The 26,233-nt window shown below is 38.8% G+C and overlaps 1 protein-coding gene across 1 annotated transcript in view; it reads right to left on the minus strand.

Annotated features, from left to right (window-relative positions):
- Nucleotides 1–26,233, minus strand: part of LOC135473295 (NT-3 growth factor receptor-like) — a 46,596-nt gene that overhangs the window by 12,144 nt on the left and 8,219 nt on the right. The window contains exons 2-6 of the mRNA XM_064753142.1: nucleotides 17,428–17,499; nucleotides 16,215–16,283; nucleotides 13,297–13,460; nucleotides 2,708–3,010; nucleotides 1,254–1,619 (exon numbers count right to left, since the gene is read on the minus strand). Coding sequence (XP_064609212.1) covers nucleotides 1,254–1,619; nucleotides 2,708–3,010; nucleotides 13,297–13,460; nucleotides 16,215–16,283; nucleotides 17,428–17,499 — 974 coding nt within the window. The remainder of the gene's footprint in view (nucleotides 1–1,253; nucleotides 1,620–2,707; nucleotides 3,011–13,296; nucleotides 13,461–16,214; nucleotides 16,284–17,427; nucleotides 17,500–26,233) is intronic.

Consider the following 26,233-nt stretch of genomic DNA (forward strand, 5'->3'; position numbering starts at 1 on the left):
ATTTAAGCGTAATAAGTGGTCAAAACACACATGTTTTTGCATCAATCAGTAGACCGACTTGCTACAACTAGAGATCTTACACCGACAAAATGTAGTTCATCCATAAATGAGCATAATTTCTTCAGCTCGAATATGATTATGTTCTTTAAATTACTCTTTCATTAGCTTCAATAGCAAACTATTTAAAATAAATCAATATAGTGAATATTCAAGAACGTAGACTATTACAAGGTCACCACTTCCCTACGCCACTGGAATTCTCTCACGCTCTGTCGTCATGTGAGAGAGACGTGGGTTATGGTAGCAAAGTGCGGTATTGTTTAAAATCACATGTAGTTTAAAAAGAACGGAAACAGTACATGATGATGAGTGAACTGAAAGTTTGGCTCTACAACAGGGGTGTAAAGACTGCATTCATTGAAAATATCATCCTCGTGCGGCCTGGTAGCCACTGATAGTGTGTGGCTGTATAGCTCCGGTGACTCCACTGGAAATTTTCAGAACGAGCAGTGAACATTGATCATGGCGCACCGGTAGAAATTAATGATGAAACTACTATAGGCTGTCGTGAGTGTGTGAGCGCCGAATATATCTGCTATTTTTACTGTTTACATCCAGAAGATGGAAAGAAGAATTACGCCGAGTTCATGGAAACAGTAGGCCTAAATTTCGGATTCATATGATAAATTTATTCGACACTGAGTGAAACGAGATCAGATCACCGACTGTATGCGATTGATCAACACGTGAATATTTATCTGACCGACCTTGTGTTTAGGTTGCTTAGGGGACGAAGTTAAAGATTTTCACCAAGAAGGTCAGTCATATTTTCACTGAGCTCTAATAAATGCCTCGACGTCAGGGTGTTAACCATGCTTGATGCGTATAACAAGTTAATTTGGGAGCGCGATCAAAGTTTGGGCAGTTTTGGACTTGAAAGTTATTCAACCTCCCCCCCCCCCCCCCCCCGATTGTAAGGAACATGCTCGTCGTTTCTTTGTGTGCTAAAAGAAGACCATTAAATGTGGGTTTTTTTTTACAATTTAATGTTGTTGTTGTAGTTTCGTTATACCAAATTCCTAGGTTCAGGGCTTTGACCGGTAGAAGGCACTTTGAATGTAAACATTGAAAGTAGTCCCTGTTTTCAGAGGATGTATATGCAAACCATCCTAAGCGGAAAAATATGGGATACCTCTCTGTCAGTTGGGTAACGGCCACAGGTATATGATAAATGATAAAATGCAGACACGTACCTGATCCACCAGTTGCGTTCGTCTTGTAGAAAAACACCTTTTTACTAGCATTGTGTGTGCCATAGGAGTTTGAGGCTTGCATGGTGTACAAGCCTGTAATCTGGGCGGATTCCGTTTTCAGCAACAAGTGTCCGTGCGTCAGACCCAGGCTCCGTGTATTGAAGATGTTTAAACAGTCCCCCGGCATTTCGAATGCCACAGTGATATCTTGCGTTACATTGTTGTATTGCGGAGGACCTAAAGGTTTCATTTCGACGTCGTCCTTGAACCACGTCAATCTGGGAGGAGGATATGCGCTAATCTGATACCGTATCGTTTCAAACATGGCATTTTCGTCGTACTGAAACGCCAAAATCCTCGGTCTAGCTGAAAACACAAAACAGATTAGCATTTTCTATTGGTCTCATGCTATGAAAACTTCATACAGGAAATCTTGTGAATAGGTTTGGAAAAGTGTTGTACAGATCTAGAAGGATTCTGTAGGAGCATGAAGCACAAAGCAACGGTATATTGCTATCTCTTCTTGCAAACAGAAAAAATTTTTTAATGTTTGTGTTTTATTTTTACACGAGAGAGAGCAAATTACGATATGAAATTCTTATGTTTTTGCATGTTTTTTAAAAAAACAAACTCGGTTAGAGTGATTGACCTTAATTCCTGGAAGGGTTCATTCACAATATAGGGTATCTAGGCGAATTTCATTACGAAACGTGAAAACTAAATACATTATTTTCCCGTAAAAAAAAAAACACGTATACCGGCATTCATTGTAATTGGGATGGGCATTCTGGGAATACTAAGCTTAGCGGAAGAAGCCTAATTTGGTTTTGGCACGACAGCATTCTGGGTATAGGAAGGAACTAATGTCTTTTTTATTTTCCTGTGTGGAAATAAGAGTTTTCTAGTTTATTTCTCTTATAAAAAGGAATTATATCTGGTATTCCTCGAGGTAGAAAAACTCATTAACGGGCTATGTGTTCTAACTCGTAAATACAGTTTTGTTCGCTGCGTGAGGTTCATGATGATCGTTCCTGCTTTTTTTCTCTCTAACTGATGATATTTAGAGCCTGTCCAAACCTTGCTACCGTCACCTTTCATCGACGGGCACAGTAAACTAAACTTTAAGACTCAATATCGATTTCCATTTTACGTCATTTAAATTATTCACGACCATCAATCAGAATCAGGGTTAGAGGTTTGTACCGAAAGTCTAACTCGATAAATTTTTACCTAACTCATTCGTTACAGAGAACACGGTCAAGTCCATGCAATTGGCATGTCAATCTTTCTGCTAGATAGTTTCCAACAAAAGTATGGAATTATATGAGAACATCCAGCGTGAATCCTTACAGGAAACTAACTGCGTGAATACTTGCAAAGCACGGGCAGTGAGAATACGTTCATATAGAACAAAGTGGTGTGAATACTAAAAGATAGCTAGTACGAATACTTACAAAGCACAAGCAGTGTGAATGAGATACGAGAACCGCCCGCCACATTGCGGGCTTCACAATGGATCGCCCCCATATCATAACGGTGAACATTGGAGAGAGTGAGGCGTTGGCTACTTCCATCTTCTGACAGGATAACAGCGTAATCGGAGGCCAACCCATCGGTGTTCCATCGAGGAGAGGCCTTCGGGAGACCATCCTTCCATCTACAGTCTATGCTCACGTTACCACCCTCTGGAACGGGCACTTCCAAAGTCATGTCCAAAAAGGTAGAGCCATTGTACCCAATAGACAAAGATGGTTTTTCTGAAAACACAAAGAATACAGGCGTCAAATCAGACAATGTCATACAGGCCGGTTAACCAGAAATAAACTGGACGTTTTCAATTTCATGTTTGACTTGTCATCTTAAAAGTGACACAACCTAAAATCAGAGTTTAATGTCAAGGTTATGTTGTTAATAATCGATGCACCAAACCCAAATGAAACTTTCCTCACTGAAACAAGCGTTTTTTCGATATTTTCTACGCCTCCACCGTTTGTGTGGTCTTAAATAAAATTTGTGGGAAATCACGTGCCTGCATACGAATATACATTGAGCTCAATCTGATGGTATAAGTTTTGCAAAGGACGTTTACTCCATTCATAAAATGTCCGCCTTCGTATTAGTGAATTACTCATTAAACGCGTATCCAGCAATCATACAATCAGTCAATCTACCAAATTAAACTTGGAAAACGAAATCTAAACTTACCGTTCACACCAAACCGGAATTCAATTAATTCTAGTTATAACCATATTACAGTGATCAAAATTATATATAGCCTTGAATTAAAGAACACCATCCATCCAGAGGGTACGAGAGACAATTTGTCATATACCACCGAGAATAAAGTTACCGTTTCTGTATAGGCTGTATATAAGCAGACAATTATTTCTCTGATTTCTAACGACGAGTGGGGGTAATATTTCTTTGATCACCTTAGCTATATATCACTGTTTAAAGCCAACAGGCCATCAATATACAGATGACGTGCAGCGGAGAGGAAGAAGGACAGTGAGATGGGATCAGCTGCTTTAAATAACGAACTTCTAATCACGTCAGAATATTAACTTCATTTCAAGTATTATGATTAATACTTGCTAAATTTCGACTCTCTATACACATGTAGCTCATCACTTTACTGTGCAACAATACAGGAAAAGGTAAATAAAAAACGAATGTATACAGAAAAGCGTTTAGAAAACGGCGGTCCATAAACTTTTCAGATTAAGCTACTCTCCAGCTACTTACAAGTATATTTTACCTACTAGGTTAATTATTACTAAGAACCGAGATGCCATTTCTCTCACTATATCTCATACTTCAGAGCACGATCTTCTATGATTATTTTAGATATTGCCAGCCTCATCAAGAGTTTTCGGGTCATAAGGTCAGGGGTTAAGAAGTAATCGGGTTACAATACTTACTACATAAATCGACCAAAACGTCCATACTTTAACCTACACATCACAGTTGTGAAATTCACATGGTCAGTTTCCAAGAATCGAATTAAAAGTAAGAAAAAATTCGCTGTCACACCACAGGCCTACAGTGCACCACTTTTCATATCCATAACACCGAAACCTTGTTTTGTCTAAAAGCCAATTTTTAAACCTACATACCACCGGAGTAAACTTCACAAGGCTTTATTTCAGGATCAAATGAAAAATAAAAAAATATTGCTGTCAGCACAGGCAGGATTGTGAATGGGGTAATGAAGTCTATTCCAGAATACATAAGACTTATAAACCTGTATCGTGTTATCAATGGCTATCTGACAGGAAGAAATACCTTCCGGTAAACCTAACATAGGTCTCTGAGTGGTCCAGGCGTCAAGGAGAGTGATCGTGTATTTTGCAGTTCAAGCATTTTCTCGTGGAAATCTTGCCCACTTGTCTCTGACTTCATGTTTAGAGATTGTCAGAATCTCCTGGTTTGTTTTTTCAATAGCACTGTCAGGGAAACCAGAGCCGTCTTAACGAATTAACTAAAAACATAGAGCACGTCGTAAAACGAAAACCAAATACGTGAATAATTCCACGTTGCTGAGATAGTTCGCTGATTTATCAGTTCATTAAAATCAGATTTCATCGAAAACGATTTATATTTTTTCATTCAGAAAAATCAAAAAACTCCCAGGAATCTTGGGGGAGCCCAAAACTTTATGCGAGGGAAGCATTCACTACTCTCTCTCTCTCTCTCTCTCTTTTCTTTGCCAGTATGGCTTTCTGCTACACAATTCCATTTTATCCTCATTTGACTATTGTTCACTTGTGTTGGGAGATATGGACAGCAAGTTTTTAAAATAATCCGTTACACTTAACAGAAAACATGTTGTCTTAAGTGATGTTGTCTTAAGTGATGTTGGAATATATTCTGCTATTCAACAGGTTATTCTGCTAAAAATTTAGCAAAGATATTGTTTTAAATAAACATCGTGATTTTTGTTAGAGTATTTGATTTGTTGTTACTGTGTTTAGTATAACACAGTATTTTATTGTAAAAGCAAAATACATTCTAGCACAGCTCAGACATCAGACTTTCTGTTAAAATGAACAGACACGTTTTTAGTGTAGGCTGCTTGACTTTCCCAAAAAATAGCCTTCTTCACCTGCAGCTCACACACCACTTTTTGCGCTGTTAAACTGGCTTTCACTCCGCGACAGGTTGAATTGTCATAACGGGATTCTCCGGTACACAATCTTTAAATATGTATATCCGCAGTAACTATGGCAACTTTTTAATGTCAGTTAATTAAAAAGAGCTCTTAGCTTCCGATCAAACTTAATTATAAACTACCAAATGTCATTCTGCGTGGTGTTATACAAAAAGAGTCTCACTTGGTAAATATAAATTAACCATTTTCCTCTTGACTTTATCGTTTAATCTTAATACAGAAAGGATAGCTATTTTTAATCTGAGAAAATATAGCTTCGTGGTCGAGAAGACGTTCATCTTGTATGAGTAAACAAAAAGGTATATAATCACATTATCAGTGGCTTAGAAACACTGCATGCCTCATGGTATTTTTGCAACAGGCTATATCAGTGAATTTGCTTCCTTTGGGAAACCCTTTACAGCTGCATCTGAACACTGCCTGCAATCTTGCATTTGCATTTTGTCCTCTAAAATCCTCCTAGAAATGACTAAAGAAAAAACAAGAAATCATAACAGACACCGATGTTCAAGATGCACAGACAATACTCGTCATAGTGACAATGTTTTGTTCCCAGCTTTCCGTCTACTTCATCGTTATAATCGCCTGCCCATTATACTCATACCAAAGCATCTCCCTGCCACAAATGAGTGTGATTAGCTATAAAACAGCCGACAACAGGATAACTAGGCCGTCTAACTGGCTATTTTCAGCAACGACAGCATGATGTTCTGATCTTATCCATCATTACCATTTCACATCGACCAAGACATTCATTTGCTAAAGAGCCGGCCTAAGGACTTCGACATAACAACACAACACGCAATACGGCGATGCGTTAGGGATGACTTGGTAAAACAGCTATTATATTCTTAACAGGCTTATCAGGAAAATACTTCCTTTTATTATTACACTTGCTACCTGCGTCAGCATCTCCTCAAACAATAGTCGCAGTTGAGTGCTCATTGTTGCTATGGTTACATAATTACATTTATGCACGTGAAAATCCAAACTCCAATAGGTTTTCTCTGTTTTGACTTCATCAAAAGTAGCAAAGAGCATCGCAATAATAACATGTAGTTTGTACACAGAAATTTAAAAAAAGGAACTGATTTATGTAATCTTTTGGAAACGTACACGTCTTGGGTCGTATAAGATTTAATACAGACTCGTCCCCTGACGTGCTTGACAAGGGAAGAAGGCACAATGTCAATCAATTTATGGATATACAGATTTTCACCTAATAAAGGTACAAAAAAGTATGGCGTTTAGATTAAATCAGTTGTCATGTTGAATTAAACATTTATTATGTTACCGTAAAAAAAAGCGGGGGTGGCGGGGGGGGGACTTAAAACACATCAAGGAGATGAAACTGTATCGATCATGGGTACATATGATGTGTGTAGTTCTAAAAGCAAAATGCAAGTAATTACCATCTTAGACTCTGCGTAGTCCTGTTGTATGGTGGACTCGATTCTTAGCGGCGCCTAGCGTTCAAGCCGTCCTCGATTATCGCTGGGTAAATGTCACAGAGTTACAGAATACATCGATTACACTCGTGAGTGAGTGCCAGTGATTTCTCTTTTGCCATTGATTAAGCCTTCTGAGACTATTGTCTCATGTTAATAGCGCACTCAAGATAAGACATTTCGTGAGTGTGAGCCAAGTTCCCCTGCTGTAGAGAGACCACGAAGTGAACATCAGAACAATCATAGGTTTATAAAACAGCTTCAAAAGAATCTCGCCAATCTTAAAATCTCACTGCATGACCATTAATATCACATCGTTTTCTGCAGGTAATTTTTATCGCTACCAACCCTCAGCCCCTTGGCTCCACCTTGGGTCAGTTCGATTATACCATATAGTCAGGCAAGACTTTGACACACAAATATTTAAGAACACAGCTATAATTTACAGTCATCCATCTTTTCCATTCATTGTACACGTATCAAAGAGAATTAGATATATGATTTCCCGCATAGATTTAAGCCAGAACAAACATCCACCGAGCTATCCATCGGATATAATCGGATACAAACGTATCTATCTATTTACAAGGTAAGAGATTTAGGCTCTACTGAATATTTCGCTAATACGACGGCACACAGAGCAAAGGATGGAAGAAACAAGCACTGTTTATGGATACCATTAACCTGTCATATCTGAATCCCAATCCCTTCGTGACTTAATGCTGTTAAATAAAAAAATTTAGATAGCTGGATTCGAACAGGCGACTTGATTGATCAAGATTTAGTCGCCTCCGACGTCTTAGACGATTGGACAATTGACAAACTACTTAAATGTTGCGTGCGAAACACTCTTTTGCTTCGTATCCGTTTCTTCTTTCCCTTAAGATGTTTCCTCTGTTTTCTCAAATTCGTTACAAAATGTGACGAAATCAGTTCCTTTGGTCTATACTTTCGCCTGAACAGACGTCATAATGGTATATGATCTTTGGTGTCTCGCTGTGATTGGCGCCAATGCGATGACGCACAATTCAGTCTGGTTTCATTATTCACATTGACCATCGAAGATTAGGCATATAACTGATACGGCTTCCAGCTGAGCTAGACATCTCCTTGTTATTTCCCAAGATGCACACTGACCTATGTGAAATGAAAGTGAATCCCGCATACAGTCTCGTGCAATGCGTTATTTAGCCGACAAGAAAACGACGGACCAGCTAGTATGTGTTGAAGGTAAAGAAAACACTAACATGAACTACAATTCAGATGAAAAAGAATCAAACAGAACAATATTTATTATTCCTTTTTGTTTTAATTTTTCGAACACACTAAAATGTTTACATAACATAGGATTCGACGGTGCCAAGGGGTACCATTGACGTCACATCTATTTGCGTCGCTTCAAAACGTTCATTTCAAGATCCATTCGTTCCAAGCATCCTTACCTTTATATGCATATGTATTTTGAAGCGTTAGAAAGCAAAAAACCTGATGTTACTTCAGAAAAGGCAACGATGTTATCCAAAGTTCTTAATGCTTTTTACTCCTAATTTACAAGATGTCGTCAAGGTAGGGTGTCTTGTAACTGCATTATTAGACGATGTCACTTAATTTTACACATTATCCCTCACAAAAACACGTACTTATTCACAGTACTTAGTCATGGGATGTGTACGTACAGATTACATGCCACTGATCAATGCATACTTGATAGGACGACTAATTGTCCGCCAGTTTGTTCTACAACATGCGGAGAATGTTGCAGACATTCAAATTGTTAACAAAAGGGAAAACAACGACCCTAGGCTGATTGTTAGCGATCGTTTTCCCGATTCAATGCGGGAACAGCTGTAGGGTTATACAGGTAAGGCAGTGTACCATATACTACCGTAATACTTGTCCTCGACTGCTCCTGCCTTCGGCAGACCTGCCCTGATTAGTCTTGGGTGATTATTCTTTCCATGCTTTGATATCTGTGATCGGAAAATGACAAATTTATTTTGTTTTCGTAATTTCCAGGAACCTGGCTATGCTTTAATATTAGAGTTGGCTTAATCAAAACTCTCCATTATTGGAGAAGTCACCTTGGAAAAGGGGGATGGATTAAAGTTATATCGGGTTAAATTAAATCTTAAGGCAAGTCTTCTCTTAATACAGCTCATGTGGGACTTACGACCAGACTTACGTCAATATATTAGGCACGAAAGCCATACATGTGATGTCTTCTACCTAGTCTGCTGCCCTGTTATTTTAGAACTGTTTGCCCTTGTACATCAGTGAAATATTATTGAAAACGGGTCAAACCGTCTATTAAATCAATATGCTTTTAAATTAAACTACTAAATCAGTTAAAAAATCTCAAAGTCACACCCAGATTAACACAGATCTCGTGTCTGCTGTTTGTCTTTCAACAAACACAAAATAGATAAATCCAGCCATGTCCATTTGTAGCTCACACACCGCTATTCGCGAAGTTAAACTGGTTTCAACTCCTCAACAGATTGAATGGTCATAACGGGATTCTCGTATAAAAAAACTTTTAAAATATATATATCCTCAGCAACTATGACAAACTTTTATTGTTAATTTTTCAAAAATAACTCTCAGTTCATCATCAAAATTTAATTATAAACTACCAAATGTCATTCGGCATGTTACACAAAAAGAGCCTGACTTGGTGAATCTCAGTGAACCATTTACCTCTTGATTTACAGTTTTTTTTTCTAAGAGAAATGGCTTGTTTCTGAAACCAATGACTTTATCGTTTGATGTTAATATAGAAAGGGCAGCCCTTTATAATTTGACGAAAGGTAGTTTCGTGGTCGAGGAGACTTTGACCTTGTATGAGTAAACAAAAAGCTATTCGCATTTCACCGAAAATGTCACTTTTAATGAGGTACTATGTAATCGTATTACCAGTGGCTCAGAAACACTGCATGCCTCTCGATTCAACCTTTTCATGGCCTTTTTACAACAGATTATCTCCGTGGATTTTCTTCTTTTGTGAAACCCTTTACAGTTGTAATTGTGCACTGCCTGCGAGCTTGCATTTGCATTTTGTCCTCTAAATTCCTCCTAGAAATGACTAAAGAAAAAACAAGAAATTATAACGGACACCGAAGTTCAAGATGCATAGACAATACTCGCCATAGTGACAATGTTTTATTCCCAGCTTGCCCTCTTCTTCATCGCTATAATCGACTTTACGTTATTCTCATACCATAGCATCTCCCTGCCACAAATGAATGTGACTGGAACAAGCTATAAAACATTCGACAACAGGATAAATAGGCCGTCTAACTGGCTATTTTCAGCAACGATAGCACAATGTTCTGATCTTATCCACCATTAACATTTCACTGGTCATCGACCAAGACATTCATAGCCAAAGAACCGTCCTAAGGACTTTGACATAACAGCACAGCACGCAATGCCGCGATGCGTTAGGGATGACTTGGAAAAACAGCTATTATATTCTTAACAGGCTTATCACTAAAATACTTCCTTTTATTGTTACACTTGCTACCTGCGTCAGCACCTGCTGAAACGATAGTTGGGTGTTCATTGTTGCTATGGTTACATAATTACACACATGCCAGAGAAAATACAAAATCCAATAGATTGTTTCTAGTTTGAATTCATCAAAAATGACAAAGAACATCGCAATAATAAAATGTAGTTTGTACACAGAAATTTAAAAAAAGGAACTGATTTATGTAATCTTTTGGAAACGTACATGTCTTGGGTCGTATAAGATAATTTAACACAGACCACTACCGCGCTTGACAAGGGAAGAAGGCACAATGTCAATCAATTTATGGATATACAGATTTTTTCCCAATAAAGGTACAAAAAAGTATGGCGTTTAGATTAAATCAGTTGTCATGTTGGATTAATCATGTATTACGTTACCGTAAAAAAACGGGGGTGGGGGTTAAAACACATCAAGGAAATGAAACTGTATCGATCATGAGTACATATGATGTGTGTAGTTCTAAAAGCAAAATGCAAGTAATTACCATCTTAGACTCTGCGTAGTCCTGTTGTATGGTGGACTCGATTCTTAGCGGCGCCTAGCGTTCAAGCCGTCCTCGATTATCGCTGGGTAAATGTCACAGAGTTACAGAATACATCGATTACACTCGTGAGTGAGTGCCAGTGATTTCTCTCTTGCCATTGATTAAGCCTTCTGAGACTATTGTCTCATGTTAATAGCGCACTCAAGATAAGACATTACGTGTGTGTGAGCCAAGTTCCCCTGCTGTAGTGGGACCACGAAGTGAACATCAGAACAATCATAGGTTTATAAAAACAGCTTCAAAAGAATCTCGCCAATCTTAAAATCTCACTGCATGACCATTAATATCACATCGTTTTCTGCAGGTAATTTTTATCGCTACCAACCCCTTGGCTCCACCTTGGGTCAGTTCGATTATACCACACAGGCAGGCAAGACTTTGACACACAAATATTTAAGAACACAGCTATAATTTACAGTCATCCATCTTTTCCATTCATTGTACACGTATCAAAAAAAGAATTAGATATGAGATTGCGCGTATCCATTTAAGCCAGATTAAAACATCCACCGAGCTATCCATCGGATATAATCGGATATAAATGCATCTATCTATTTATAAAGTAAGAGTTTTACGCCCTACTCCTAAATATTTCGCTGATACGATGGCGCACAAAGCCAAGGATGGAAGAAACAAGCACTGTTTATGGATACCACTGTTCTGTCATACCTGAACTCTCCCAACACCTGTTCGTGACTTAATGCTGTTCAATAAAAAAATATAGATAGCTGGATTCGAACAGACGACTTGATTGATCAAGATTTAGTTGTCTCCGCTGACAGTGACCCTTTCGACGACTGGGCAATTGACAAACTACTTAAATGTATTCGTTGCGTGCGAAACACTCTTTTGCTTCGTATCCGTTTCTTCTTTCCCTTAAGATGTTTCCTCTGTTTTCTCAAATTCGTTACAAAATGTGACGAAATCAGTTCCTTTGGTCTATACTTTCGCCTGAACAGACGTCATAATGGTAAATCATCCTTGGTGTCTAGCTGTGATACGCGCCAATGCGATGACGCACAATTCAGTCTGGTTTCATTATTCACATTGACCATCGAAGATTAGACATAATACTGATACGGTTTCGGGCTCAGTTATACACCACTGTGTTATTTCCCAGGATGCACACTGACCTATACAAAATGAAAGTGTATCCCGCCTGCAAAGCACGTAAAAGCAATCGGATAGATACAGACTCATGCAATCTGTTACTCAGTCCGCAAGAAAAGGAGGGACCAGCAAGCATTTGTTAAACGCAAAGAAAACACTAAGGTGAATTACATATCAGATGAAAAACCGTTAAACGGAAAAACATTCGAATTTTTTATTTTCTTTTTAATTTTCGAACAGACTAAAATGCTTTCAAAAACTGGATTCTACGGTTTCATGCAGGTCACATCTATACGTTTCGCTTGAAATGGCTCGTTTTGAGGTCCATTCGTTCCAAACGTCCATACCTGATGTTACGTCAATGGTCCCGATATAGGACAAGGCAACGATACACTTAAAAGTTTCTAATGCATTTTACTCCTAATTTCCAAAATGTTATAAAGGTAAGTGTCTTGTAAATGTAATACTGGACGATGTCACTTAAATTAACATGTTATCCCCACTCATAAAACCCGTACACATTCACACTATTGAGTCATGGGATATGTACGTGCAGATTACATGCAATCATCAATGCGCACGATAGGTCGACTGCTGTCCGCCATTTTGTTCTACATCATACTGCCAATTTTTCTGGACATTCAGATTGTTAACAAAGGAGAAAAACAACGACCCTAGGGGGATTGTAAGCGATCCTGTCCTCGGTACAATGCGGGAAATGAACAGCTGTATGGGTCATACAGGTAGGGCTGTGTACCATATACTACCGCACTAACTGTTCACGACTGCCCTGGGCGATTATTCTTTCCATGCTTTGATGTCAGAAAATGGTAAGTTAATTTTGTTTTCGTAATTTCCAGGAACCTGGATTTGCTGTTAATATAACAACTGGCTGAAACAAAACTCCCCATCATTGGGGAAAAGTCACTTGGGCTCTGTTGTATTGGGAAAAGAGGATGGATTAAAGTTATATCGGGATAAATTAAATTTTAAGACAGGTCTCCTCCTAATACAGCTCCAGTGGAACTTACGACCAGACTTATGCTAGCATATTAGGCACAAAACCCACATATGTCATGTTTTCTACCTAGTCTGCTGTATTGTTATTCTAAACCTGTGTGCCCCTGTAGAAGTGAAACAAGCGATATACAATTTCGCAGTGTGGTCACAAAGTGTCAAAAACGAGAAGACAAGATATAGATAAGAAGCGTAACAATCTAGGAGGAAATTGCGCTTACCACAGTTCTCTATAACGACATCGGAAAGCCTGGCGAGTCCGTTGTCATGGCTACACGTAACTGCGTCCACACTCGGCCCTGAAGAACCCGACAGTGCATTCAGAGACAGTCTTTGCAGCCATTTACTGCTGCAGTTACATGCCAAGGGGTTCTCTTTTAGATGTCTGGACAGTGAAAAAAAAGAAAAAAAGTTTATTCATTTACTTGATTACGTTTATCGCCATACGCAAGAATTTATCCTTTATAGGGATACAGAATCGATGCTGATTGGCTGACAGAGGAAATAGGGTTTCCTATTCACGCTTATTAAGTCTGCCGTACCTAAAATGAGCTTAGCCTGGAGTTGCCTATCTCTAACATCAGCCAATGAATCAGAAACGATTCTGTATCCCTTTAAGATATGACCGTGGCAAATTTTACTGGCGGAGGAAATCGGAGTTAAGGTCGAATTTGTCGAGGCACACTATATATGTGGGAGGCAAGTGGTCTGCATCGAAAATGAGACTGTGCGAACGACGGCCGGAGAGTCATCGACCACTTATTGTCGCCAAGGCCAACGGAGTTTCAGAGCAGGGAAATTTACTAATTCCCTGTCTGGTTTGAACCCTTACTTCGTGTGTCCTAAAAATAGAAGCCGAACAACTTAATCCTTTAACTACGATCCGTGCCTAAAAATATGTTAGATGCAATTGGGTAAAACGTGTATGATATTAATTAATTTATTTGTTTAATTGGTGTTTTACGCCAATTATTTCACTTATACAACGGCGGCCAGCATTATGATGAGAGGATAACCCACGACCATCCGCAGGTTAGAGGAACTTTCCCTGGTGCGGGCGTAGAGGAAACCAGCATGAGCTGGACTTGAAAGCACTCCTGTGTCCTTGCTGCGCTAGCTGGTTAAGTACTAGGCCACGGAGATACCCTTATCATGTTTGAAAGAATTTTCCAGGTGATATACCCTTAAAATTTGCTTTGGCACAGAATACATGTATATTCGTGAACTGACCGAACAAAGGTAAATCACTAATTTCATAAAGAAGGAAAAGTATCACTAACTCTTGAATCTGTTTTGAATCTATAGTCAACCTATAGTTAGGAGTGACGAAATTACAAACGTGTAGGTAGCTCAACGATCAGATGAAAGAATTGCTTTTATCAGGAAAGTGCTCCAGGCAGTCGGTGTCTATTTGGGAGGTGATACAAATAGGAAAAGAGCAGAGCCTCGTAAAAACTTCACTGAACGCAATAAATGCCGCAATGAAAGCTTTACGGCTATGCCGACTTTGTCTTGATTGGACATAAATATTAGGCACAGATTCCAAGCAATAAAAGTGTTGGTCAAATTCCAAAGGTTTATAGTCTATTTTACTCGTTGCAAAAGGGTCGAACTGAGATCTGTTGTAACAAGTATAATAATGACAACATGTGTAATAAGTATTACACAGCTGTCCCAACTGCAATCCCTGGTGTAAGATAATGTTACACTCCTTAGGCATATATCTATTCACCGGTGTATCTTTCCATTTGACCTGTAATTAAGGACACGGTAATGTGTGTAGATCTTTGAAGTAAGTAGAATACAAATGTATACCTATATTTTCATGGCTATTCCGTAGTAAAAATGGATTGTCTGTGATGTGGTATTTTCCCATCATAGAAAGTGAATTCTGTTCAAAATGCATCTTTAATCAATTCCGCAATTTTGTTTTGTACCATGTTTGTAACAAAAAGTAATTCTGTTTTACTTCCAGTATTCATTCAGTTGAATACGAAAAGGAATTAAATCAAAAGGAGATCAAAATATAAAAATGTGAAACCCAAGTTTCACACATGCTATGCAAAGGTGTCTGTCCAGTCAGTCTGAAGGTAAAACCCGATGGAGCCGTACTTTGGTATTTGATATTGCTTATTAGTCTGCATTCAGTGACGATAGGGTGAATACGGTCGTCTTCAACTGCTAGTGTAATACAAAATCATCGTTACATTAGGGGTTGTCATTAAACTACGCCCGGTGTAACATTATAACAATAAATGTTTTTATTACACCACCGTTTGGAACAGGGGTCATCTTTCAGTCGAGAATATCACACAACAAACATTAAAATCATATTATGGGCCATATTGAGGAGATTTTTTACCGGAAACGCGTGAGACGGAATGCTCTTGTGACAGACTCAATCAGGGTTGTGTTAGGTCATTCAGACAGTCCCAGAGAACAGCATGATATGATGGAAAGCGTATTATAAATTATATCACCTGGAAAATTCTTTCAAACCTGATAAAGGTATCTCCGTGGCCTAGTGCTTAACCCTGCTAGCGCAGCATGGACAAGGGGCCCCTCCTCAATGAGATCGTCGTGTGTTCAAGTCCATTTCATGTTGGTTTCCTCTACCTCCGTACCAGGGAAATTTCCTCAGCAACCTGCGGATGGTCGTGGGTTACCCTCCCATCATAATGCTGGCCGCCGTTGTATAAGTGAAATAATTGGCGTAAATCACCAATTAAACAAATAAATTAATTAATATCATACACGTTTTACCCAATTGCATCTAACATATCTTTAGGCACGGATCGTAGTTAAAGGATTAAGTTGTTCGGCTTCTATTTTTAGGACACACGAAGTAAGGGTTCAAACCAGACAGGGAATTAGTAAATTTCCTTGCTCTGAAACTCCGTTGGCCTTGGCGACAATAAGTGGTCGATGACTCTCCGGCCGTCGTTCGCACAGTGTTGTTTTAATAAACTAATGAGATTTTAGCCGATATTAAAGGCCTACAATTATTATAAAGTTAATACCGGTTTAAACTGTTCATACACTTTAGAACAACTGTTCACTGCATGTATATGCGCTTTCTGCGGAACACTTTCTTCGCGTGTTACGTCTTCAAATCTTACACGTTTTGTAGATAACTTACAGACGAACAAGAGAGGTGCCCGTCACTGAGCTCCAAGGCATCACTTCTATTTGGTTCCGCTCCAAATAACTGCAAACAAACAACAAAATATGTTCTTAATAAATAGGAATTTGTTACACTCTTTTGAACGGCAAAAAAAAAAAACAAAAAAAAAAACAACAACCAAATAACAAGGTTTCGAATTATTGAACAACAGGTTTGGTACTACTTAAAAAGACTGGAAACACATAACACGATATCAGATTAACATAGCGCAAATGTACAAATGATTCTCTTGACTATTAAGTAAAATATTTAATTCGTCATCCTACTGTAAACTAAAAGCGCTGTAGTCTGTTTCATGTCAGAAGCTTTTTAAACAAATTGAAATGACTGAACATATGTTTATGGATAGATTTATATAATATTTACCCCCCTAAACAAATATCGTTATGTATCAAATATACGATTTCTAAGCCTTGATTTCTAGTGTCATTACTGGCATTTTTTTACGCCATGTGCCGCCGCTATTACGTAAACATGCCTGCATGATTAGTTACGTATATCAATTTTCCCTGTATGATAAACTGAAAGGCATGTTACGGTGATAAGCTTGCAAGTATTCCAGCTCCAAACCTGTGCATTTCGTCGAGAATTTCGTTTTTATAGCTGTCTGGGAAAAATGACTACCTAAGGCAGCAGGTATAAAAGGCACAGCGGTTTAGGGAAGCTCTTTCCCGCTAGATTCAGTGTTATCGTTATCTAGCCTTCCATCCATTACCAACAGCTAATATAAGGCTGCCTGTCGTTAATATATATCTCGACGTGACAAGTATCACGTTTATGGACCCCGTAAATAAGTTTGTTGTAGTGAACTATTCGTCTAGCTTGACAGTCAGATTTGCTTGTACACAATTTCTATCTTCCCCCCAAAATCGAAGACAAACAAGCAAAAAACATCATAAGTTTCAGTTCAAAAGCAAAGTTTTAGAACTTAAATAGGTATACGGTTTGCTTTCGAGATTCACTGTCAATGTCACACATTTTTAGACCAAAACATGACACTTTGTTCGAGCAAAAGCTTGGGCGTCATTTGTGGAGATAATCAATACGGTTTTCGGGTGTCGGGAATGGATTGCTAATCCAGGTTTGTCTGGACTAGGAAAATGATTCCCGTGGGATATGGCACGTTATTATTAACTATTAAATCCTCTGCGCGGAGCTGAGCACTTACATCCTTTTCAGACGTGGGTTGCTGGTAAAAGCATCGTCTGGGATTCTCCGCAAACCAGTGTTCTCAATCGTTCTGGAAAGAAAAAAAGGACATAGAAACTGTTGTCATTTATATTGAAAGCAAAGCCCACTGTTCATGTTACTATCATTTATGTATGGCACGGCATGGAATCCTGCTTGAGACAGCGGAAAACAACGTGAATCTAGCGCATTAATAAATGGCTCATATACTCTTGCGGTATCAGTTGAATTTCGTTTGTCCCAGTTAGGTTTCTCTAATGGAACAACGTAGTTGGTGTCGCCTACAGGGAGTTTGCATCAGTCTTATCGGTACTAATGGCATCACGTCAAATGTCATGCGTAGTCGATGTGTCAGAATATAATATAGGCAAGCCAGTAAAAAGATGCCATCAACATAGGGGAAATATTTCATCGTTAACTACGTGTAGGTCTAATTTTACATTTTATCTTCCAGTTCATTTATTTATTTATTTACTTGGGGTTAAACGCAGAAGTCAGAATATTTCACATTCACAACGTCAGTCAGTTTTATTTATTTATTTGTGTATTTCATCGTTGCTTTACACGTACACAAGATTATTTCACATTCACAACGTCAGTCAGATTCATTTATTTATTTATGTATTTCATCGGTGTTTCACACCGTACACAAGAATATTTCACATACATAAAGTCGGTCAGTTTTATTTCTTTATTTTATTGGTGTTTCACACCGTACTCAAGAATATTTCACATTTGCAAAGTCGGTCGTTTTCATGAATGGAGGAAAGCAGAGTACCCGGAAGATAGCACCAAGCACAAATCGTGTGGCATACGTCATACTGGTGAGAAAAAAATGATATAAGTGAAATGTTCCGTCAAACAAATAAATAAAAGCACTTCCTCCGAGCACAACTTGCAGGAGAGAAAAACAAGATTGTTTTGCTGTTGGCAAGTGTCTAATACACCAGACCAATTGCTTAATAAATTGGGTTCTCGCATTCACGTTTAAGTGTTTCGCAAAGAACAGATACACGATCGAAGAAGCTCTGCAAATTTTCGATTTGCTTCCAAGAGTACCTCATGACCGAGTTGTCTTCGACTCGTGGCTAAATATCATGAAATTGGAGAGAATATCTGTAGGCGGAGAATCACCGTGATAGCCATTGAAGCTTTCCCTCTCGTGACGCAGAGATAATGACTCAAGGTGATAGATTTAACATGCAACATATCCGAAAGGTCAGACAAGAAACCTTGCGTCCATCAAGTTCAGAAGGAGAACCTACTACAGCATTGCTCATGGCCTCCACGCTCTGCTCAGCTGCTTAAGGCTTCCGCTTAATGATAGCGTTGACATCAAAGACAAAGGGTGTTTAGCTGAGCACAGGTAAATGCCTTACGGGAGTACGCGTATACGGAAATGGGAGCTGCTATTATCCTCTGCATGTGGAAGGAAGGGGGCACTTTCTTTGACAAAGGTTTCACATACTGATATTATTTATATTTTCGTCATTCAGGGAGTGAGTTAGCATTGATAGTGAATTATTACAGATAATATATTTATTTTTTGGATGTATTTTTATTTCTTTATACAACGACATAAGCGATTAGTGAGTGAACGAGTTATTATAGATTATTTATTTATTTGATGTATAAATTTGATAATTATTTACATAACGACAAAAGCTTAACAGCTTTATGCATTCTATTTCCATTTTCGCGGCTCCATTAGAGAACAGCGCTGTTCTTATTGCTGTTTGGGATCGTGTTCTTCGTGTTCTTAAAAGTGGATGCATTTCAGAAATGCGTGTGCGTCCCAGATTGTGACCTCTTATGAATCATTCCTTACTTTTTCAATTTTCTACGTAATTATTTAGTATAATCGTTTCCCACGCTCTCACTGTTCTTAGGGCCATCGTGAAAATAAGCGGTCGACAACGCTCGCGAGACAGGTTGTTCGTTAAAAGCCATCATTTTCCAACAAAATGGTGTGCATGTCTACGTGTCAATCCTGGGGAAGTTCATCAGTAACTTGCCAAAGGTACACTGGTTTACTTCACACGTAAAACTGATGGCCCATCATTAAAGTGAATCCTTCTTTAATATGGCGCTAAACAACGTATAATCATACGTCCAATTTCAACTATCAGCGCCATGTTTGTGTCCATTGGCTTACATTCTTGTCTTTACCCTACAGTTACCACAGACATGCCAATGGAAGCTGACCAGTTCCCTCCCAGACGTGATCGAAGATGAAAAATGCCAGAGGAAAAATAATGGAGACGTGCTTCTTATCAGCTACACAGAAATCAAATTATAACAAAACTAGGCTTCGCTGGGGAAATCAGACTACTTAAAGAAGCAGCCACGTGGTGTCTCCTGAGGAAACAGGATGCAGTTCTCAGAACGTAGTTGGCAAGAGAACACTTTGGCTGTTGTCGAAGCCATGTTCTCCATGTCTTTGTGAGACGGTCGATTCCTGGTGAGTGGGGCAACAGACAATCATGAACAGGTTCGAAAGATCCACCTCTTATGACATGAAAGTAGAAAAGTAGTTTCTGCCGGATGTTATTGCAATCTCGTATAATATCAACCTCACAGTCATTACTTTAGCATACATTTACATTGTTTGAAGGCAAACTTTCACCTGCTTCTACATATGTTGGAAAGAAATACCCTCTTCGTCAGATATGCGCATTTAATGATTTATTTCGTGTTCAGCACCGTACAACATTAATGCAACCGCCGTCGTTTTGGAGGAAGAGTGCGTGCAGTACAGCACTGCTATTCGTCCGTTCCCTTATAAACCTCATGCGTCAAAGACGAACCCGAACAGAATATGTAAATGAGAAAGGAAACAACAGTAGTCAGCTTGATTGGAACGCGTTGTACCTCACCGGGCCAATCTGAACCCTAGTGTTATGTTAAGGCATTTTCCATGCCTTAATCTCATGACATGAAGTAAAGAAATCAACAGTCTTGATCTTATTGGTTCTGAAATATCGACGCTATTTCGCTCTGTCGTTGGCACAAACCAAAAGTTGGCTCTTCAGTAATCCTGGGTGGGACCCGGTTTAAACTGAATTTACCACTTTGTTTTCTTGCAATTCAAATCACCCGAACGAGGAAAGGAATAACAGACCACACAGCTCAGGCCTGTTTATCACTAATACTTTTTTTTTACATCATTGAAAGCTGACGCCGGCTGCTCTCGTTTAGATTTAGAAATGCACCTTGCGATATTCAACTTGGAAAGTCTTTTCATCGTTTACAAGTAGAATACCACCGTTTATCTTTTTATTCACTGTCCCGTATTCACTGGTGACAGAAAGTGGAAAGAACGGCTAAATTAGCCTTTGAGTTCATAAACGTTTGTAGAGCCTACTATAGTGCTACTGATTAACCCACCAATAGTTGTTGGACGTGGAACGTTTTAAGTTTTTTTTTCCCATGTAGTTATAGAGGCTTATATATAGTCAAGAAGACGGCTTTCATTGTCATTGTTACCTATTCTAATATGCAGAGGGCAACATTTACATTGCCAAAGAGGCTGTCCTAATGCATCCATGTCGACACTATTCACTTTACCACAGACGCTGTATTCATATTGCCAAAGAGGCTGTCTTCATACAGCCATGTTGACACTATTCACTTCAACACAGACGCTATATTCACATTACCAAAGAGGCTGTCTTCATACAGCCATGTCGACACTATTCACTTTACCACAGACGCTATATTCACATTACCAAAGAGGCTGTCTTCATACAGCCAGATCGACACTATTCACTTTACCACAGACGCTATATTCACATTGCCAAAGAGCGTGTCTTCATACACCCATGTCGACAGTGTTAACTTTACCACAGACGCTGTATTCACAATGCTGATACTATTCAGTTTATCAAAGGCGCTGTATTCTGTTTGCCAAAGAGGATGTATTCATATAGCCATGTGGACACTATTCACTTTACCACAGACGCTATATTCACGTTTCTAAAGAGGCTGTATTTATATTGCCATGTCAACAGTATTCCTTTTAACACAGGCGCTGTATTCACAATACCGTTGTGACATATAGTCATATGGCCATAGAGACACAATATTCATAATCACGGTATTTATATACTCTCCAAGACCGGCAGCGCACAAATTCCAGCAAATACGTGTATCACCACTATACAGTGATGTGTATCATTTATACACAAGTTGTGTACTTGAAAACATTCAAAATTACTTGAACGAAGCATGTTGATAAGCATTTTTGCCACAACCATTAGTACCACTGGCACACAGTACTTTTACATCCAGTCACATTTTTACAGACTGTATGCCCGCATGCTGGTACTTATCCTGGTTTTATGACGTAGCAGTCGCAGTGCTTACTTTGTTTCCAGCGGTAATGGGCTGTTCTTGTTCACCTTAACACTTGCCAACCGTCGTTTATGACAAATAACCACAGGCAATTAACAAGACACCAACTGGGTTACGAGTGGGAGAATGGGTTTCCTAAAATCTACTTTATCCTCTGGAGAAGGTGCTTACGGGGAGGGAAAGGTATACTACCAAACAGTACCGGTTCTGGGACTGCCAGAGATATTTCTTGAGATCAACACTCACAGCCTCTTTCCTGTCTCCGACATAATGACGCCTTGGGTGGGCTCTCTTTGGCCTGGGCGAGATTTGAGGTGAACGCGCGATCGGGGATTCACGTGGTACTAAGGACCGCAGATTGGCAGGCAGTATGTACTCGTTAACGCTTAAAGCGGCTCTGTTACTTAGATTTCCAGCCAGCGTGATACAAAATCGTCACTGAAAAACCCAGGTGAATACGATATGGGTCAGGACTACCTCAAGACGGCCTGATGGAATTGCACATGAGGGTAAAGGTCAAAGGTTAAAAGTATTGGACAACAGATACAAGCGATACTGGAGCAGCTAATATTTATTATCAGCGAAAGCTATGTCCAACAGAGGGTTCCTCATACGACACCCTTTATTACAATGACCATCAACTCACCAAGATTTGTGATAGGGGCCGATGCCACAAAACCATTTCTGATCTAAAGTCAAAATGTAAAATACTATTTTACAGGTTATTTTTAGGGAACTAGAAATTAAAATCTTAAAAACCCGATCAAGGTTATCCCAAGACAAAGTTTCAAAATTTTAACTTCCATGCAGCGCCAAAAATTAAACATGGTGACGAGGTTTTAAAACGAGGCTTAAGACAACAGGTAATGTAACCTGAGTTATACAGGAAAAGGGATAAAAATACATCTAAACGGTCACAGAGATATTTTTTGACCTGCTTTGTAACTCTATAAACCCAGTTTTAATCAGTAATTCATACCAGGCAAAGGGGTGCACCGCGTTAGATCAACAGGATTTGTACCCCACGCACATACATTGCTAAAACGGCAAAACAGCTACGGTTAGTTTGACTAAAGCGGAAAGAGCTGGGTCCTAGGATTGTATCAATAAGCGATTTTCTTTACTTGGACCTGCGCTGTGTGTCCGTTATACAACATTACAAAAATAAAAATGTATGCCTTTAATCTTCACGAGGGATACTCTATCATTGCATACATAAATTTGGTCTTACTAGGGTAGTCGTTTCTTTTAAAATTTCACTAAATCAGAAATGGCCTTGTGGAATTGGCATCAGGTCCCAAATGCAGTACACTGTGTTGTGACTCAAATGTTAGGCCAGACGCCACCCAGGTAACTCTTCGTTATTGGTTATGAATGAAGAGGTTCGTGTCTCGTTCCCAGACATCAGGATCATAAAGCTGACTTAAACTTCAGTCAAATTTATACTTAACTTCTAATTGACTTACTCTCGAAAAATTTCACTTACATTTAATTTCGGAGTTCATGTTTTAATATAAACTTTGGTCCTAGACTATCACAACATAAAGTTCAGAAATAATACTAAACGTTGACTCTCACTTAAGTCTAAGACATGTTTGTGATCCCTTGACTGATAAAGGCAACTTAAACAGCGAACACGTACTGCTTATTATTGAGTGATGGAAGCTTGGTCAGTAGGATTAGAACGGATACACGAATCAGCAATATGCAAAACCGCATTTAGATACTTCCTGAATGTGAATATATTTCGATAAATAAATGACATTATCCCAGTGGTAGTTTAATCTGGATTCATGATTGTGTTTTGGACAAGCATTCCAGACATTTTCACCCTTGGACACCTAAATCAAATTATCCAAGGTAGACTTTTGACACTATCTGTTTGTTTGCGCATTTTCCTTTTTGTACATCACGTTTTGCTGGTTAGTACAGAGGCGCGCTGAGGAAAAAATTAAATTAAATTAAATGTAAAGGACACGCGCAGATGTTGTGGGACTGTTTCAGCTTACTCCGTTATTGTGAACGAAAAACAAACCGTCACGCACGGAGATATATCAAGTGAAGTGGGCTGTCACGATGTGTCTTCGGCTTTATTTGAGGACACGAACTCACTCTGTAACACATCGGATTCTTCTTACCTTGACAATAATACTCGTTTTTTATGAATGGCTGGCATACCCTTTGTACCCTATTTGGTTAGCATCCCACCCCGATGTATCCCAATCTAAACCAAGGCAACTTCCGAAGTAAATTCCGTTTGTTTGGTTTCTCAAAGGGAGGACAAATTAATATTTACAGAGAACAGTTACTACAAACAATACAATGTCTGCATTTTGGTATTCAGTATTTCGAGATTATCTGGTACCTGGTATGGTATTCTTTTAAGTTACAAAAAGTTAATGTGAAAATTTAGAAGAGCTAAATGAAGATTTCGTTCATGGGAGCGGCTGGATGTTGGTCATACTTACAGCTGGGTGAGATTAGGATACAGTTTCAGTGCGCTTGAGTTCAAAACTGTGAAGTTAGGCTGGTCTTCGATGATTCTGAAACCCACCAAACAAAAAGCATTTAGAAATTTAAGATTCCCTTAATATGAACATATATCATCAATCTGTCAAATCAAACCCCTTGCCACAACCTGAAATGTAAGACTTTGATGTTAATTGTGCTTCATTCAAAAAAATGTACATTGTTGTCAATGACCATTTAAGGAATGTCTACGACAACGACTTCTTGTCCTGTCTTTTAGTCCTCTACAAAACAAGGGTTTTGAAAATTTGTTTCGCTCGGTGATTTAGGAACATCGCGAGTGGTAACTAAAAAATTCAAAGAGGCGACTGAATAGCAAAACCTACCTGCTTTTATCTTCTCATTTAACCACGAATTTCAAATCACCTGTGTTCACATGTGTATATTTGAGATCAGTAGCTTGTTTAGATTTGTCTAAAAAAACGGTTCTAGTGTATATACCACCGCAAATGGCAGTTCTTGTGATGTCATAACGACATAATATTTCTGTTAGAAAAAACTAAAGTTGGGTGTTTTACTTTAATACTTCTTCTGCTGGTGTTTAAAAATCTTTCACTCAAACTGTGGCAGACAAATTTATGGGGGAATAAAACCGGAGTTTCCTGAATAAAGTATTGCCCTTAGATTCGGTACTTATAATCTTCCTGACTTAGAGCCACAGTCGAACTAGGAAGAACAAGATTTGTGCTGTCAACCGATTGCCTGAAAATAAGAGCAACATTGTTGTCGAATCAGCCAGCCAAATCACTCTAATAACAGATATATATTAGTGTTGTTACCTTGCTGTTTTCATGTGATACTTGTTTAACAAGTATTTAACTCGTGTTGGTATCTGCAACAGAATCCCCACTAAGTGAGGGTCTGCCCTATTATTGCTACTGACAGGGTAACAATACGAATGAATTACTGTAAAGATTTTACAGTGTAGCAAATAATTCATTCTAACTTTAGGTGATACTCTCAACTTCATTCGTGTGTCAACTGTATCTACTAAAATTATATTCAAACAAATGGTATTCGACATTGATGTAGACGGCAATGTAGAGATCAGTCTGCACAAAATGGATATAGCCTCTGAACTGTGATAACAGCCTAATGGCGTCAGATTCCTGGATGTAGATGGGAAAAGTGGTGTAATATCTAATTCACAGCAACTACGGGCCATGAGATGTAGTTCATTCTGTCTAAGTGTTTCTGTCCATGGGACAAAGTTCGAGGAGACGTTTATTTTCGCCATTAGTTTAGGATTCGGCGAAGAGTAAATTCCTTTCAGAATTTTGCCGCTTCATATAAATGCATGCAATAATTGCGAAAGAAATCGTCCTTTAGCTGTCAAACGATCACAGTGAAGAGAAAGGGTGTGTTCAAATCACCGATAGCAGCTTTTTAAATATTTGGAAGCTTAAACCAACAAGTTTCCGTCATGTGAAAGAAAAATCTATTACCTGTTTAAAGATCAGACATGTTAAAACAGGATACACAGTTTGTGCTCACAAGCACTACAAACAGCGCCTAACACGCAACATGTCTACGGCCTAAAAGGGTAATGAGTTTCCGGCGCTAAATTCTCTTGAGAAAATGGGGTAACATTTTAGTGAAGTCATGCGGGGTAAACCTTTAATCCCCTTCTCTACTTTTGATATTTAACAGGCCGTTACTGAAGGAAGTGATCCAAACCACAGATCTGATTGACTGAGATAACAAAAAATGTTGAACAATAAGGACACAATGATCAATCCATTAATGAAAGAGTGGTTCCTTTTCTAAAATAACAAATTTTTAACTCTTATTCTTAACAACACTAATGAAACCCTTGTATGGACATGTATTAAAAAGAGCCATATTGCTATCAGCGTCAAGAGTAACCCTGGCTGAGGTAAACTGACAAGAGGCCGTATTTCACC

Source organism: Liolophura sinensis, chromosome 8, assembly GCF_032854445.1.
Source record: "Liolophura sinensis isolate JHLJ2023 chromosome 8, CUHK_Ljap_v2, whole genome shotgun sequence".
Classification (NCBI taxonomy): domain Eukaryota; kingdom Metazoa; phylum Mollusca; class Polyplacophora; order Chitonida; family Chitonidae; genus Liolophura; species Liolophura sinensis.